At 25.2% G+C, this 17,567-nt stretch overlaps 1 protein-coding gene across 1 annotated transcript in view; it reads right to left on the bottom strand.

The window, feature by feature from the left end:
• Positions 1–15,183: 15,183 nt before the first annotated feature.
• Positions 15,184–17,567, bottom strand: part of LOC126896229 (uncharacterized) — a 52,530-nt gene continuing 50,146 nt past the window's right edge. Inside the window, exons 8-10 of the mRNA XM_050668839.1 lie at positions 16,313–16,444; positions 16,214–16,216; positions 15,184–15,365 (exon numbers count right to left, since the gene is read on the bottom strand). Coding sequence (XP_050524796.1) covers positions 15,184–15,365; positions 16,214–16,216; positions 16,313–16,444 — 317 coding nt within the window. The remainder of the gene's footprint in view (positions 15,366–16,213; positions 16,217–16,312; positions 16,445–17,567) is intronic.

Raw genomic sequence — 17,567 nt, 5'->3', positions numbered from 1 at the left:
ATTATAATAAGTGATAAACATAATATTACATAATGTATTGTTTTATATTACATAACAGTAAAAGTAACAATTAAACATAAAAAAATCTAAGAATTAATTAATAATGTATTATACAATACATTATTTTTTAAATAAAATTAGATGTATAAAATACATATAAATTTATATACTTAATAAATCTATAAATAGATGTACAGGGTGTTACAAACAATGAGAACAATAGAAACCCGTTCCCTGACTTACTGAACACTCTGTATAAATACACACTGTATAAGTATTATTTAAATTAACTGTATAGTTCTTATTGAGTATTTCTGATATTGTTTAGTGATTAACTAATTAGAAGTATTTTTAATTATAACACGACTATTATTAACATTTAATTTCAATTTTTCAAGTTAGATACTCCAAATAACTTAACATTAATTTATAATATACTCATTCATCTGTGATATTTAAATAGATTAGCATAAATAATTTCTGTCAATGTAAGAACTTTTTATTTCAGTTAAACAAAAAACAAAAAATAAATTCTGCCCGACTTGTGGACGCTCAGGTAATAAATATATTTTGTTATGGTATTCTATTTTGGGGAACATTAAAACCATTATTATTAGCAAGCATTATTATTAGAGCTCCTCGGTTAGTAATTAATAATCAACTTCATAGTGAACTAAATATTAAAACTGTAAGTGAATTTGCTACGCTGTTATTCTTTAGATACCATTATAAACTGTTAAATCTTCCTAATAATTTAATAGCCAAACATAGCACTAAAAACTTCCGAAAACCCAGTCTTAAACGCACCTGTTGTAGAGACCTATGACCAAGCAACTAAAGATATAAATAAAAAAAAATCTTTTAAATCTATATAATTTTAACTAACAATGTAAATACTATTATTGTGAGGGTTATAATGTGAACTACCCATTCATCCTATCCACGTATTCAATTAATAGATTGTAAATATACAAATAAAGAGTATATTCTATTTATAAATTTTAGAGAAATCTAGTTCTTTATAGATTTACTCCGAATATACTAATTAATATATTATAAATATACTTAGAGTGATATTAGAAAAGTATAAAAAAATGTATATACACTATAAAGTTTATGTTTATGTTTAAAGTAAACAAAAATCAACTCTATTACAAAGGTACTATATGATAACAATTGATCATTCGGGCTACATTATACAGTAGAAATGTTTAGTTCGTGAACGAATAGTTCATTTGAACTAGTCACTTAGATAAACTATTCTGAACTGTATCAGTACCTGTAACTTAATAGTTCACAGTTCGAAAAAAATTGGTAGCTATGTATAAATGAAATAGTTCGCGAACTTCTTTAAAAATTCTCTGTGGTTCGTTGTTCGAAATCCTGTAAATGGTTAATAGCTGTTTACAATTAGATAACAAATAAATTATACTGTTAAAATGTTACACGGTTTTTAACAATTTAACAATAAAATAAATTCATACAATATATAAATATAAGATCTGATTTCAGATTTAACTGGACTACTGGTCAATATATCCGCCTTGGATTAGGTGTTAATGATAACATGAGCCATGAGGGTATTGATAATAATTTTATCTTAGTTTATGAATTTGGCCTAAAATCACCTAACTTTAACAAGCTGTAACGAACGAACAGTTAATCGGATAAAAAAATTATTAAAACAAAATTGTTCGTAATTTTTTTTTCTATCATATTTTAAAGTTAAAAATAAGGGTTCCCATTTAAGAAAATTATAAATAAGGGTTTTAATCCTTGAAGGGACGAAAAAAATAATGGTTTGACCACATATTATTGTAGAGTTTTTTGATAGTTTAGATATTTTTTCTTAATAATACAATTTAAAATTCTAAATATTTTCTGAGAAAATGAGTATCTTACCAGATTTCAATCACTCTGTAGACATGGTTCCATCTTAAATTATTATCTGTATTTATTTATTTTAATACAATTGATATTTGTATACTATATTTTATTTTATTTGAAAATGAATAAATATTATTTTACTGCGATAATATATTAATAATTTTTATAGACATACAATTTAAGTAAACAAAATAATTGTTTAATTTATTTTACCCTATTTTAAATTTATTAGAATAGATTTAATTGTTCTATATAAACTAAATTAATTTAATAATAAAAATTATTTTTTATGTTTTACTAACTCATATATTATCTTTATTAAAAATGGATTTCTATTTTTGTTTTGGATTATTACTTTGTTTTATTTGTTTAATTACCATACCTACGTTTTCAGATGTGGTGCCAAACTTCAATAAAAATGAGCTAGAAGAAGTATTTATAATTATTATTATATCATACATTTTTACTAATATCTAGTGGCTTCGAGTAACTGCTTTTATGTTGTCGTAACTGAAAAATGTAATAAAAAAATAAAATAATATTTAGAGGAAAAAAGGGTTAGAATGATTATTATCGTTGGTGTAAAAAATGTGAGTGAGAGTTACTTTTGATTCGGGGTGTAATTCGAGGGTCATAAAATAACAATGTAAAAAAAATCTTACCTGGTAAATTCTCTGGTTCTTATAATTATCCTTAATGATGATATCGGTGAAAATGATAAATAAATACACAAGTTCAGATTTTTAGTTCACAAATTAACACATAAAATTTCGACAATGACGATTACGACGTTCGCACAACAACAGCGCGATACGGACCACGAAAAGAATAGCCCAATACGGAACATGAAATGAACAGCCAGGAGCAAGGGTTTGCTCTGGCTTTTTATAATATTTTTTTACCCCCAAAAATCGTCACTGTCGAATTTTTAGTATAATTGTTTATTGATAAATAAGCATGAAAAACATAGAGATCAATACAGATGAATAGAACATAAATTATTTTGACATTTACATATACATTAACATGTTTTTTTTACAAGCAAGACGAAAATTGATACAATACATTTAACTATTAATAGTAGAGTAACAAAGATGACAAAAATAATATATAGATTTTATTTTGGTGAGGAAGGATTTTTAAAATGATTACTAATTGATTTATGATCGAACCGCATACACTACAATGTAGTTAAACAGTGTGAGTCTTTTGACTATTTCTCTTAAATGTTTATCTAAGTTTTTGTTCGAAAAGGATCATGTCCTTGTAAGAATATAATGTATAATGAAACAAGTTAAAATGTACCATTTCTATGGATAGAAGTGGTGACTGTTTGAAATGAAAAAAAGAATATACTAATAAATACTAAAAAGCATTGTTGAGGACATGAACAGGGTATTTTAGTGTTGTCTCGTATAAATAATAGTGACGATTATATTACGACAATGTACATGATAATTATTAATAATCTGCTTATAAAATATAATAAACTTGGAACAGTGAATTAGTATAGCCTTAAATATGATTAAAATTTATATCATACTTCCACACGTAACGACATTTTGGTTATTTGAGTTCACTTTTCCTGTAAAATAACGAATTCATAGAATAACAATTCCATACTAGCTAACATTCCAAATATTTAGTTATAATTCGTAAACAATTAGAAGTAAAAACAAATCAGTGAACACGTATTGAAAATTACTTAGAACGTATTTTTTCCTGCATGTATTTAATTTATTTCGTATCCTCAATATAAATAAAATAAATATAGTTTCAAAAAAACTAAAAAACACGCTTTTAAAGCACATCGAACTAAAAAGTTAAAAATAATTTTTAAAATAAGCTTAAAACAATAATGAACGAAAAATACTGGTATTATTGTGATAAAAGCGTGGGTTCTTTGTGCCATATTTTTCGTACATTGAGAGCCCGAATTTAATATAGTTTTTTTAAACTATATTTATTTATATTATATACGTGCTGCGTGGAAAGATACAAACATACAACTCACAACCCGCAACATACATGTGAAACAAATATAAGAGTGTTAATAAGTACATAGCATATATGTTAAATTTCTTCTATACTGAAATTATTTAACTTAATGAACTCCATTAATCATTAGCAAAAATAGATCAGTAAAAACTTAAAACGTTACCATCTTAGTATACAATTAAGTGTTGTGTTGTAAGTTTGAAATTATATATGAAATTATTTACTTCTGAATATCTATAAACTTTTTAAAATTAACAAATTATATATTTTTTTGTAGCTTTATAAAGCAGTATTAGATATGCTAGTAAATGAGGTGAAGTATTTATATTAATATTGCAAATATTAAACAAAATGTTGATATTAAATTTTCTAAAGATAATTTTGTAAAGAAGAGTATGTGTGAATATATTTTATTAATTTCATTACCTTAAAAAAATTCCTTATTTCATTATTTTCGAATAAAAATTTATGGCCAATCCAAGTGCACAATGTGAAAAAGTCTCTCAGACTGGTTAGGGGTGTTAACTTAATTTTCATTCCCTACTAAAGGCCTTGCCTTGTCGTTACTTGGATTGGTATATCTTGGGGAAATTTGAATTCAATGGTTATCCGTTGCCTTTTGCACTGGGAACATGATGATTTTTCGCCACCGTATAGCTCATGTACGGTTGAGTCATCCATCAGTTAACCTACGGTGGTAGGCGTGGCTTAATACTAGAATTTGTCAACAACTAGTGTAACCACCACGCCACACCACGCCCAACTTTATTTGATTAAAAGAGAATGTATTATGAGAACGAAAAAGTCATATTAACAATTAATATAATTATTTTGTAGAAATATGGATCTAATGAGGTGATTCATGATTCAGCTGAGGTGAAATTTTACAGATATTAAAAAGAAATATTTTTTTACTTAAATTATTAAGCAAACTTTTTTTTTAAGGAAGTGTATATATATTTTAGTTTCATATTATAGAAAAACACATATTGACACTTCAACCAAAAAAAAAAAAAAACCGTATATATACTTAGTCATCTCATCACCTGATGAAGCCATCATTATTATCACATTTTGATAGTTTAAATAAGTTAAATAATGACATTTTTAGTAGGCCAAGTTCACATTTAATTAAATTGTCCTTTTTTAAATATTTACATCGCCTCCCTTACAATAAGTCCTTTGTAATTATTTACGTTTTTAATTAATGTGTATGGTTTTAATGGAACGACCATATGTCAATAAATGTTCAGTTATATGAGATTTACGAACTTCTTTTTTTTAATGTTTTTTAAATGTTCTTTAAAACTGATTGCTATATTTATTTTTGTTTGATCTATGCAACATTTATTACAATTTTCAAATTGTATTTTATAATTTTCCGATTTTCCCCTATATTCTACTTATCTTTAGGGTTACTTAATAAATCTTTTGAATTATTACTCTTAAATACTACTAAAGTAACATCAAAATTTCTAGCTAGTCCATTTAAACGTCCGGATAATATAAAATGGGTGGTCTAATTACTTTTTGTTCTCTTAGGCTAGTAAATGTACTAGCTGCCTTCTTTTCTTCATTTTACTTTTAAAATCGGACTAATTTTGAAATTATGTTTTCGTTATACATATTAAATCTATCTATTTATCTTATGACCCCCAGTTCTTTATCGAAATCTATTTTATTCATCGGACAATTAACTAATCTGAAAAGCCATATTATTAAAAACTGTCATTTTGTATTACCAGCTGTCGTTTAAGCTATTCGGAATGTACCTAAACGTGTGTATGTTTTTCCGATAAATTTCAAAATTTAGTTCCCCTACTTTTTGAACTAATAAATCCAAAAAAGGCAATTTTCCCTCTACTTCCTGTTTGCATGTGAATTCAATCGATGTATAAAAGTAATTTGAATGTTGTATGAATACTTTCGTATTGAAATCTTTGTTTATACCTGTAAAAATATCATCAGCATACCTGACATAAATTTTCAGTAAAACCCTATAGGTGTTTTTTTTAATTGGTTTCGAACCTACTCATGAAAATTTCTACTAAAAACGACGACAGCTGATAAAAATTTATTTTGAAACTGACATACATATTTAAAAAACTATTAAAATATATTAAGTTCATAAATCATTAGTAAAATATATAGAAGTAAAAATTTAAATACGCATCCATGGTAGTATACACTTTAGTGTAGTAATGTAATATATACAGGGTGATTTTTTTATCATAACCCACTCAATTACTTATAGAATAATAATAATTTAAAATTTTTTTTTTATTATTTTCTTTAGTTACACATTATTCTTGAATTATTAACTATGTAATACTTTTTAAGTTCATCCCTTATGCCTGGTAAGGGTGTCAACTTTGTTTTTTTAAATGGTAACACATATTTTTAATTTAATAAAATGTTTGAGTTTTTAATTCAATAGTAAATGGCATTTGAATTTTTAATGAAACTCAATGTGTTTATTAGATATAAACATTTAAAGTTTCAAAATTTTGAGTTAATATATAGGTATAATACACATAGGACTACAAATACAGGTAGCTAATTGGTTTTTTATGACATCGATATTAGCAGGTACACAGCATTGTTATTCGCGATGATAGTAAGGTAGGTACATTGTTGCGAGTTTATAAATACACTAACTGACAATACAAAAAGTATATTGATAGTTATAATTGATAATAAACAATCCGTGACTGTTACAGCAATGTCATAAAAAACCAATTAGCTACATGTATTTGTAATCCCTTGTGTATTATACCTATATGTTAACTCAAAAATTTGAAACTTTAAATGTTTAAATCTAATAAACAAATTAAGTTTTATTAAAAATTGAAACATTTTATTAAATTAAAAATATGTGTTACCATTTAAAAAAACAAAGTTGACACCCTTACCAGGCATAAGGATGAACTTAAAAAGTATTACATAGTTAATAATTCAAGAATAATGTGTAACTAAAGATAATAATAAAAAAAATTTTTAAATTATTATTATTCTGTAAGTAATTGAGTGGGTTATGATAAAAAAATCACCCTGTATATACATGAAATTATTTAGTTCTAAATATCTATACATTTTTTAATGTTGTCAAATTGACAACTCAATTATTTTTTTGTAGGATAATAGAGCAATTAACGATTTCTTCATCCCATCAAATCAGGTGAAGTATTACAGAAATTAAGAAAAACAAATTTTTCTATATATAATTTTGTAAAGATGAGTATGTATGAAAATATTTTTTCATTATGTTACCTAAAAAATTATTTATTCTATACATTTATAAATTAAAAATGTAAAATGTTACTCTAAGTGTATAATGTGAAGAAGTCTTTCAGTCTGGTTGGATGTTTGTTTAAGGATGATAACTTTATTTTTGTAAAAAAGATCGTACATATCTGAATAGCTCATAAAATAGAATATTATAAAATTAAGAGAATAACTGGCTGATAATATAATTTGAACGAGTAGCGGAAGTATGTACAGGGAATTGAGGCATACTTAATTACAAAATATTACTGTAATCTGTCATTTGTTCGTAAAGTCCCCAAACCTAAATTTATTTCATAAAAACCATCTGGTAATAAATATTTTCAATAACTTATAATAGTCTACATATTAATAATTAATGAAAAAAAATAGCTACTCCTATTACACCTTTAACAAATATCCTAAACATAAGTATTTTAATTACAAAATTCATATTAATCAGGATCACATAAAAAATCTTATAAAGAGGAATATTTGGTTAATAAACTTTTTTTTAAACGTTATTGTTTCAGTTATTAACATTTTAAAAATAGGCTGATGGTGAGGCGCAGGTTTTATTATTTTTATGATTAGGAGTTCTAAATCGTACTACTCCTCTTGCCTAGATAAAAAATAATGAAAGTTTCTTGTGCAGTGGTTCAAAAGTTGTTATTGACCAGTCATTTTCTTAATTAGGTAATTTTCAAATATTACAAATACGAAAGTAGTTAAATTTTATGTTTCAATTAAAAAAACTCAAGTTAATTTTCATTTAAAGAGCAAGAAATAAGGAACAAAGCAAAATTTAAAAATAAAATTCAAACATATTAAATTATATACATTATTGGAAAGTAAAATTAGTAATAATTTTGTGTTTTTCAAAGTATTGCACGAGATATTGTAATTGTGAGATATTTTTCTTAATTTCAAATTGAGGAGGTTTTTTCCAATTTTTAGTAACAATAGTTATGCTTAAATTAAAATTGGTTTTTTTTTTGGAATTATTAATTGTGAAAATCGGTCCAGCTAAATTTTCATAAACAAACGTAAGAAGGATTTGCAATTTTTTATTTTTATACGATTTTACATTATAATATTTTCATTCGAGAAATTTTTAAAGTACTATACAACTTTTAATGGGTTTTTTAGAAAATAATTATAGTACTTCTATGAAATTGTAATAATGCAGAAATTGTCATTTTTTACGGTAGAATAATTTTGAAATATTTTTTAAAATGTTTAAATTAAAGGGAATTTTTTATAATATTCGCATTGCTAAACTAGATTAAATTGGGATTTTATCAGCATGTTAACTAACAAAATCAATCCTAAGAAATCTGCGAATTTTTATTTTCATATATAAAATATGTGTACATCATGGTTAAACTAAAATATTCTCAGCTGTGCATCGAAGCTATAATTTATTTAAAATATTATCTTAAATTTGTTTTTTGATTTATTTTATATTAATTTAATAGTTTTCATCAACAATTATATAATTAAGTATCAATTCTTATTAGAAAAACTATCCATTTTCATTTTTCGGCTTACAATATTCATTGGTTCAACTATTATATTTCTGTTGAAAATGATAAAATTATATTCAAAAGAAAAGAAAACACTGAATTAAAACAACGGAAGGATAATTCAATGGTTGCAGAAATTGGTATGTCGAACAAATCAGGTAGTTGAATTTTTTTTTATCTCGTGTTTATACGAATAGGCGCAGTACATTAACCGATAGACCACTTGAGTTTCTAATTTAATATTTATGAAACTCCAAACAGCTATTATGCACTTACTATGTTGATGTGAACTATCTACAATCTAATTTTTTATTGTAGTCAAACTATAATTATCAATTATGATGAATAAAATCAATCAATATTAAAAGTAAAATCAAGATTTGGCAATGGTTAAAAGACCAAATTATTTTGTATATTTATTAGTGGACTGTAAATAGGATAAATGTGAGAGACAACAGCTAGATAGATAATTAAATTATTTAATGACAACAACTAAATAAGAACATGCATGATATAAATGATTTTCAAATTATTGTTTAAAGACAATTAATAAAATTAAAAAATTACATGAAAGAAGACCAATAAAGTATACAAATATAACCTGACTGAATCTCTAGAGAGGTTGGTAGTATCCAAGTTAGGTGAGCAACAGCAGCGAATGTACACAAACCCGAAAATAATAAAAATAATAATATTTCTTTTAGTATCTACAATAATCTTTGCTAGTTAAATTATCGGATCAATAAAGGTAAGTTGTCGCAAGCATGGTAAAATGTCGACTGATTTCGTTATGTTTTTAATTAATTCAAGAGGAAAGTAATCAGTTTATTTACATACGTGCGCCGCATACTCATAGTTGGGCTGTAGGGGTGTTTGTGCTAATCAGTCACTAGTATAGTTAATTGTTAATTTTTAATGTTGGTTAAGAACGAATAATCTGTCCGTAATATTATGTATTATAAATATACACCAGGACCAGCTGTACCCAACCGCACTATGTACTCGCCAAATGTATTAAAATACTAGTAACTCAATAATTACTCATCCTTAATTGTTATAGAACCATTTGAAATTTTTTTAAGAAAAATGCTAAAAATATTTAAAATAATGAAAAAATTATAAATAAAATATACATTTGTTGTTATCAAGGCTTTTTTAAATACTTAAATAGTATGATATTAATATGATCTAAAAATGCGTAAATTATATTTAAAAAACTTACACAGAAATAATAATTACGTCAAAAGTTATAGAGTTGTCATTTAGATCTGTACAACCGTTATGCTAATTATATGAATAATAGAATTTTATGACTTGCTAGAATAGTAGAAACACTCGATAATTCAAAACAATACATAGAATGGGTTATTGTAAATTATATCGACCCATGATAATTACAATGGAATGTTATAATCAATACAATTTATAATTATTATAACACTTTGGTATAATTGTTATATGTTGAATTTTGAATAAAAAAAATTATTTGGTCGAAATTCTGAGATAATGTTACAATCTTTCAAAATATTTTATTAACTTTATAGACAATATATTATAATAATATTTCAATAATGTTACTTTAATATTTTAAAAATATCTAGAAATATTAATGCAATGTATTATAGTAAAGAAAAAACGGTGGCATAGATGGACGTAGGATAGTTGGGACAAGTGTAGATGATATCGGACAGTGATCAAAATTATAGTAATTCAAAATGAAATATAAAATGAAATTTATTTGATTACAATGACTAAAATGATGTAATATAATATGTAACTGGTTAGTCCAGTATGAGCATGAGAATGATTGAGTTACTATTTATTGAATAAAATGATATAATATAATTTTCTCTTAGAGTATGAGTACAAAGGATTTATGATAAGATATAAAATATAGAAAAACAAAGTGATGTTTGAAAATGTATTAATATAATAATAGTTTGAAATAGAAATTATTGTGATTAATTATCACGCATAAATTATAAATAACGGCACTCGTACCAGTAATTATCAAATCTTGTGCTGAGTGTGAGTCGTCTCAATAAATACCACGAGTAATATAGGACCCACAAGTGGTTTCTGTATCTTCGCAAGAGAGTCATTTTTCGTACTGACCACACAGATAACTCACTCAAAGATTGGACTAGGCTGGTTGACCTCGTACAAATGTTATCGATTTTATTTATTTAAACAATATATTATTCTAATGATCACTTAATTTTTCTGATTTCTTTATAAATCTTATGTGGAGTGTAAGTTTACCTTAGTAATATTGAAAGCAAGATTGAAAATAAATATACTTTGATTTTTTGTGAAATTGAAAATAGAAAAGTAGTAAGTCGCTTTGGCAGTTATTGTGCCCTTTTAAACGAATATGATAGCTATTTTATCATGAAGACAAAATAAATTTCGAAATTTTAGCTTTGATGCGAAAATTAGAATGTATTAATTTTACCATAATATGTTTATTTATTTTCATTTTGCGTGTCTGTCAATAATTTTTCTCAGCTCTCGCTGGACCGATTTTTTTCAACGATACGTCGAAAGATCACAAATCGTATCTAGTTCAAGACATTATAATCAAAAATTGAACATTTTTCCTTCGTTCCCTGAAAATGGCAGTAATCCCCCAAAAAATTACGATTTTAGAAATCAGTAAATTTCAACATATTTTTCACTTTTTTTCTAAAAATTCCCATAACGTATTGAAAAATGAACGAATTAAAATAATTTTTTTTTTTAATTGAAATCTTAGATAATTTCTTTTTATTTGATATTATTTTTTTAAAAATCTGAGATTGAACCACTCACAGGGGGAATTCAAAAGAGCAACTTTTTTACAAAAGTCAACTTTTTCAACTTCACTTTTGAAAATGTTCTGGGAATACTGAGTCTTTAAATAAATGTTAAAATAAAGCTTATATTATGTACTAGAAGTTCAAAAAAGAAAATTTGTACCAACGTCTTATTTTCTATGTTCAAATGGCAGACGAATTAGAGAAAAAAATAGGAGTTAATTTTGCTTTTGGAATTATCCACCTATTTCTAAAAATTAAACACTATCTATAGATTTGCATCAAATCGTTTCTTATGATAGTGATTTTAATTTTAATTTTTCTGAATCACTGTCAGATATCATCTGTACTTATCCTAATTATGCCATGTCCATACTATTCAACGACCCCACTGTGCTACCATTTTTTTTTTTATTCATATGAAATTATAATACAAATGCTTTAAGTTTAAGTTATATATAATAGTGTCAGTATTCCGGAATACTTTCAAAAATTAAGTTAAAAAAGTTGACTTTTTAAAAAAAATTGCTATTTTGAATTTTCTCTGTGAGTGGTTGTCTCAGATTTTTAAAAAAATAGTATCAAATAAAAAGAAAATTATCTAATATTTCAAATAGATACGATTTGTGATTTTTTGACATATTGCTGAGAAAAGTCGGTCTAGTGAATGTTGAGAAAAATTAGCGACAGACGTAAAAAAAAAACTACATCGTAGTAAAATTAATACCTTCTCAGCTTCTTATCGAAGCTAAAATTTATGTTATAAATGTACTTTAAAGTAGGGAATTACAATTTTATATAATTACAATTTCTTGTGATACAATTATAATGACATTAACAAAAGTTGCCGAATAAAATAATTAAGATTTAATATTTGTTATTATAATTTCACTGTAAAATTACTATTACATTATTTTAGGACAACTGTCATCATATGTGATTATATATGTGGAATCTACTGGTTCCTAAATAATTTTTGAATACAAATGTTCTGTATAGAAAACAACTAATCTTTATACTTTAGTATATATGTATAGAACCTTATAATTGTCCATATCTCATAAATAGTTACTTATTTAATTCATTTTACAAAAAATATATAAAGGGTTAAATACTTTAAAATAATAACCAAAAAAGCAACTTTTGAAAAATCTTGAAATAGTACTTGTTTTAACTTGTAAATAGTTAATATTTGAATGGGTTGTCAAGTTATAATATAATACTTTTTATAAATGTTATAATTATTAAAACATTTTTTTATTTACATGAATTAGCATAAAATTAGAAAAAATTGTAATTAAGTCGTTTTTTCCAAAATTACTAAAAAATTATATTTTGAATTTTTTAGTACAATTATTCTTTGATTTGTTAAAAAGCAAAATAAAATTACTTTATGCTCTGAATAATAGAAATTGTTGGTATTACCTTAGATAATGAAGTGATATCACATATTGTAAAAGAATTTGAACAGAATAAAATATACGAAGCAGCATTTAATGATTACTTTCGTTCTTATGATGTAATAAACAAAAAAAAAAGAAAGGTTTAAGGGGGTAAAGATGGTATTAATGAATTCGTATCTCGGGGTCTAACTATATTTATTTATTAAATAATAAAATATCCCTACCTCATTTATTCCTATTTTTGTTTATTACGTGTTTTTTTTTAGAAGTAAAACATGCAAATAAATATTCGCACTTACCTTTATTTCCTTTAGTAATTGATTGAGTTGGTTTTATGGTGATTTCTTCTTTCAGTGTTAACTGTCGTTTATACTGTTTGCGTTTATTTCGATAAATTAGTATCTCTGTGTATATAAGACTTAGAAAAAGGATTCTCTATAATGGGACCTGCGTCTATTATAATTTGTTACCCCTTTTTTTTTATTTATTTTCTTTAAATTCCTATTATATTATACTATGTTTTTACTAATAATATTTGCGATGAATTCCCTACAGTCGATATCGATATTCTTAAAATTTACTCTGAACTAGTCAAAATATAATTAACAAGACTGTGGTGGCCCAGCGTTTCTCAGCGTAAAGCCTTGGCTGGCGCGGACACAGTTACCTCGCTAATATATTTTAAATATTATTTCAATACATCTTTTACTATCCTTTACGTCAACTGCCTACACGTTACCGAAAGGTAATTGGCATAGTCCTTTATGGCTGGCGGGTACACACGCAGAGAATATTTCCAAGATGTAGTTTCCTATCTTACGGACTATATATTTTATGATGAACTCTACCCGGACTACTAGCTCTAGAACTGGCTTGTCGACGGATATAGCGCACTTCAAAAATACTCTTTTTATAAGTTTAGTACTACTCTGTACCTCAACTGCCTACACGTTACCGAAAGGTAATTGGCATAGTCCCTTAAGGCTGGCGGGTACACAGGCATAAAGTACTACTACTAAAACTAGTTAATTCTAATCACAAATTATGCTTCTTCATTTAGTTCGGCACATTTAAGGCTGTTCATAAATGTAGGGCACAATAAGCTTTATTATGAATATACGATAATGTATAAGGCTATTATGCCTGTATAAATAAAATTACGCTTCTTCACTCTTTTCGGCACATTTGAGGCTGTCCAGAAATGAAGGGCATAATAATATTTAAAACCTTTATATATAAATAGATATAATGTCTATTTGTCGTGAGAATATTAGGTGATAATAAAATAAATAAAAACTTGTTCCTGTGTAAAATATTAATAAATCATCTAAGACAATGTTCACCACTTAGAAGAGAGGTCGTCCGAAGTCGTCAGAGGTCCCAGAAGAAGAGCAGGAGCAGCAAAAAGCGCTTTTTTACGAGAAAAAATGGGTTTTTATACGCCGGATGAAGTAAGCCAGCGATCTCTATTGAAATTCCTAAGATGTTGGATAATTATTTGTGATTGGTTAATTGTGATAGAAACCCTGCCATGGGCGTAGTTAATGAATTGTAGGGGACTGGTTTTAAACATGTGTTGATAAGTAGTTATTTTTATTACCCAAAAAGGGAAACATTCCTTAAATGATTTATTGCTTTATTCATATATATGTGACATTTAGTACATGTGTTAATAATTATACTACAGTTTGATTATAATTTTATATTATTATTTAGTGTAAAATNTGAAATGTCTATTTTTGTTATTATTTTAATGAACGCCCTACTCTATACTTATTAAGTATCTGGTTTAGTTGGTAATGTCATTGTTCTAACGAACATTGCTTTAGCAGATAACGTAAAGAAACTTACGTATGTATTTTTAGTGTTTAAATTTTGTCTTGATGATTATTGTGCCGCATTCTTTCAAGGCGTCAAGGCCGGGACACATTAGGCCACCATAATATCGCCTCGATATAATTTTTACATTTATAAAAATATTTGATAGAAGCTTTAAAAGTATTGGTGTCGATCTCTCAATAAAATATACTATCTCAGAAGGATATATATTCAACAAAATAGATAGATGTATTCTTATAATTTTATTTTTTCAAAACAGAGAAAGAGTTAAAAATAGATATCAACTACAGGAAATTTATTGTTTAACATAAGAAAAAAATAAATTTTTTTCCAAATTTGTATAGAGAAGTGAAAAAACAAAAGTAATAAATAAGTACATAAATTGAAAAAATTAGTCTTAAAAATTGTATAAACAATTTATTCGTATAATAAAATTGAAACAACATAACATTAATATTATGTTGTGTTAATTTACTTAATATCACTTTTGATACGTTTAAAAACATCAAAACCAAGTAAAAAAAGCTTATGATCGTGCGTATCATCTTGCGTATTTGAACTATATTTCTTAACATAGTCATCTTCATCTTTATCAAAAGTCCAAATAACATATTTAGTATCTCCAATATCATCGTAAAAGTGTTCTATCATCTCTGAAATAAAAAAATTGTAAATATACTATATTTTCACAAGAGCCAGTAGTCTTAAAATAATATATAGGAATAAAGAATGTAACAGTTTGCATGCCAAGTCATTAAACATAAGATTTAAAAATTTAGATTGGACATCTTTAAATGTTAGAACAATATTTATGATATTTTTATATAATAGAAAATTATTTAACTAAAAAAATTACTGGTTGATAATAACTTTAGAATCATTACTTTACAACTTATGCATATTTTTATACCTTTTTTGAAAGTGTAGCGTGGCAGAGATATAATAAAAATACAACCCACATGTGAATTCCAGTCCACATTTTATAAAATTAGTAACTTTCGTCCACTGCGTATGTTATCATCGATCAGTTATTTCTTTAATTAGATAATTTTTTATTATATAAGCTATTNTTATCATCGATCAGTTATTTCTTTAATTAGATAATTTTTTATTATATAAGCTATTTAAATATGTATGTTGTCTTATAAAAAATAAAGGGATCATAATAAAGCACAAGTGATTGACATAAAAAGTATTTGACGACTTACAAATTGAGAAGAAATCATACTGAATAAAATCAAAATTTATTTATTCTAAAATATAATATTTTAATTATTTTTTTTAATTAAATTATTTTAGGAGAAATTTAGTGTTTAACGACAAATGAATCACTGTATACCATTTTATGTAATTTTTTGTATTTGGTAAGGGGAGTCGATTTTATTTTACAATATCCATTATTCTATAATGCAGAATAATGGATTAATAAAAAATATTTATTTTTCAGTTTTCAGTTTTGTTTTGATTATATTATAAAGGAACTTTGTGAAATTGAGATTACTGTCTAAATAAAATTGTATTATTACTTAACTCTTATTTTTTATTATTATAAAATATTAATAAAAAAGTATAAAATATTTTACGAAATTATAAAATTTACACGTTTTTTTTTTTNCGGTGTCGTTCTTATTTGTGTCACCAATAAGAAGGTCCTCGTTAAATTTAATTTCAAACTTTCTCAATTTTTTGAATAATGATATAAAAATTGAATTGACAGGCATCCATACATCATCTAAGGAAATACCGAAACATTTATATTAATATAGTATATTCATTTTTGAAAAACAATAAAAATAGAGCTTTAATAGAAACTAATACTATTTCGTTCCTTGACAAATCTAATACTATAAGGGTGATTGTAGAGGTTGATCGATTAATCATTAGACAATCATTTTCTTGAAATCAATTGAAAATTTCATATAATTGTAAGGAAGAATACGTTTGACTCATAACATTTAACAATAATTTATAGTTTAATAAATTCTTATACCCTTTAACTTTAATTTTCTTTCATGGAAACCACTAATTTTAGATTTAATTATGTGATATAGTGTATAGATTATATATTATATAAGAATAGAAAATTTTCAAAAAGTACGATTTTTATTGCAATATAGTAATAAAAATAAGCATATATGATGTGAGTGTATATAGGTAGATTGACCATTTAATGACATTGGATATTTAGGGATTTGGTCCATTCGTGAACTACTATCAGGATTGTAGAGTCCGAGGTTTTAAAACAATAAATACAAGTAGATATAAAATGAAATTATTAAAGTTCATCTTGTAGAGGTATTATAAATTAACATTCATATCTTAGCTTGATATCTTCGTATCATATCTTGATAAATTAATTACATTATGTTTATGTTTCCTGATATAAATTATACGATATAATGATTATAATATTCCAGTACAATTAAAATGTTTGAAAAAACTTAAGACTTCATGCTAGGTATTATTTTAAATTAACGATTGTTTTTAATTTTCTAGTCACAGAGTTCTATAATTCATATAAATAATTCACTAGATTCGACAATCTAATTAAAAATTCGCATATTTTGTAATTATCATTTCGCTATAATTTTTTTTAAATTTTCATGTAGTTGCGCGGTAGCAGTCGTTGAATACACGGGCATTTTTACGATAAGTCTTTTTTTTCTTCCGTTATAGTAGTATACTAATCTAATTAAGTTTAAATTGTAAAAATGTAACAGTCTTATACCACAGATTGTCTATTCTATGGATTGCATATAAAAAACGAAAACGTAAGTTAAAAAAATTAAAAAAACTGTTATATTATTTAAATAGATATAACGTAAAGCAGTACTATATCGGTTTTCCACACGTCA

The sequence above is a fragment of the Daktulosphaira vitifoliae genome, unplaced genomic scaffold, assembly GCF_025091365.1.
Source record: "Daktulosphaira vitifoliae isolate Bord-2020 unplaced genomic scaffold, ASM2509136v1 Scaffold_1, whole genome shotgun sequence".
Lineage (NCBI taxonomy): Eukaryota > Metazoa > Arthropoda > Insecta > Hemiptera > Phylloxeridae > Daktulosphaira > Daktulosphaira vitifoliae.
The sequence above is the reverse complement of the archived record's forward strand: the minus strand, read 5'-3'. Positions and strand labels throughout refer to the sequence as shown.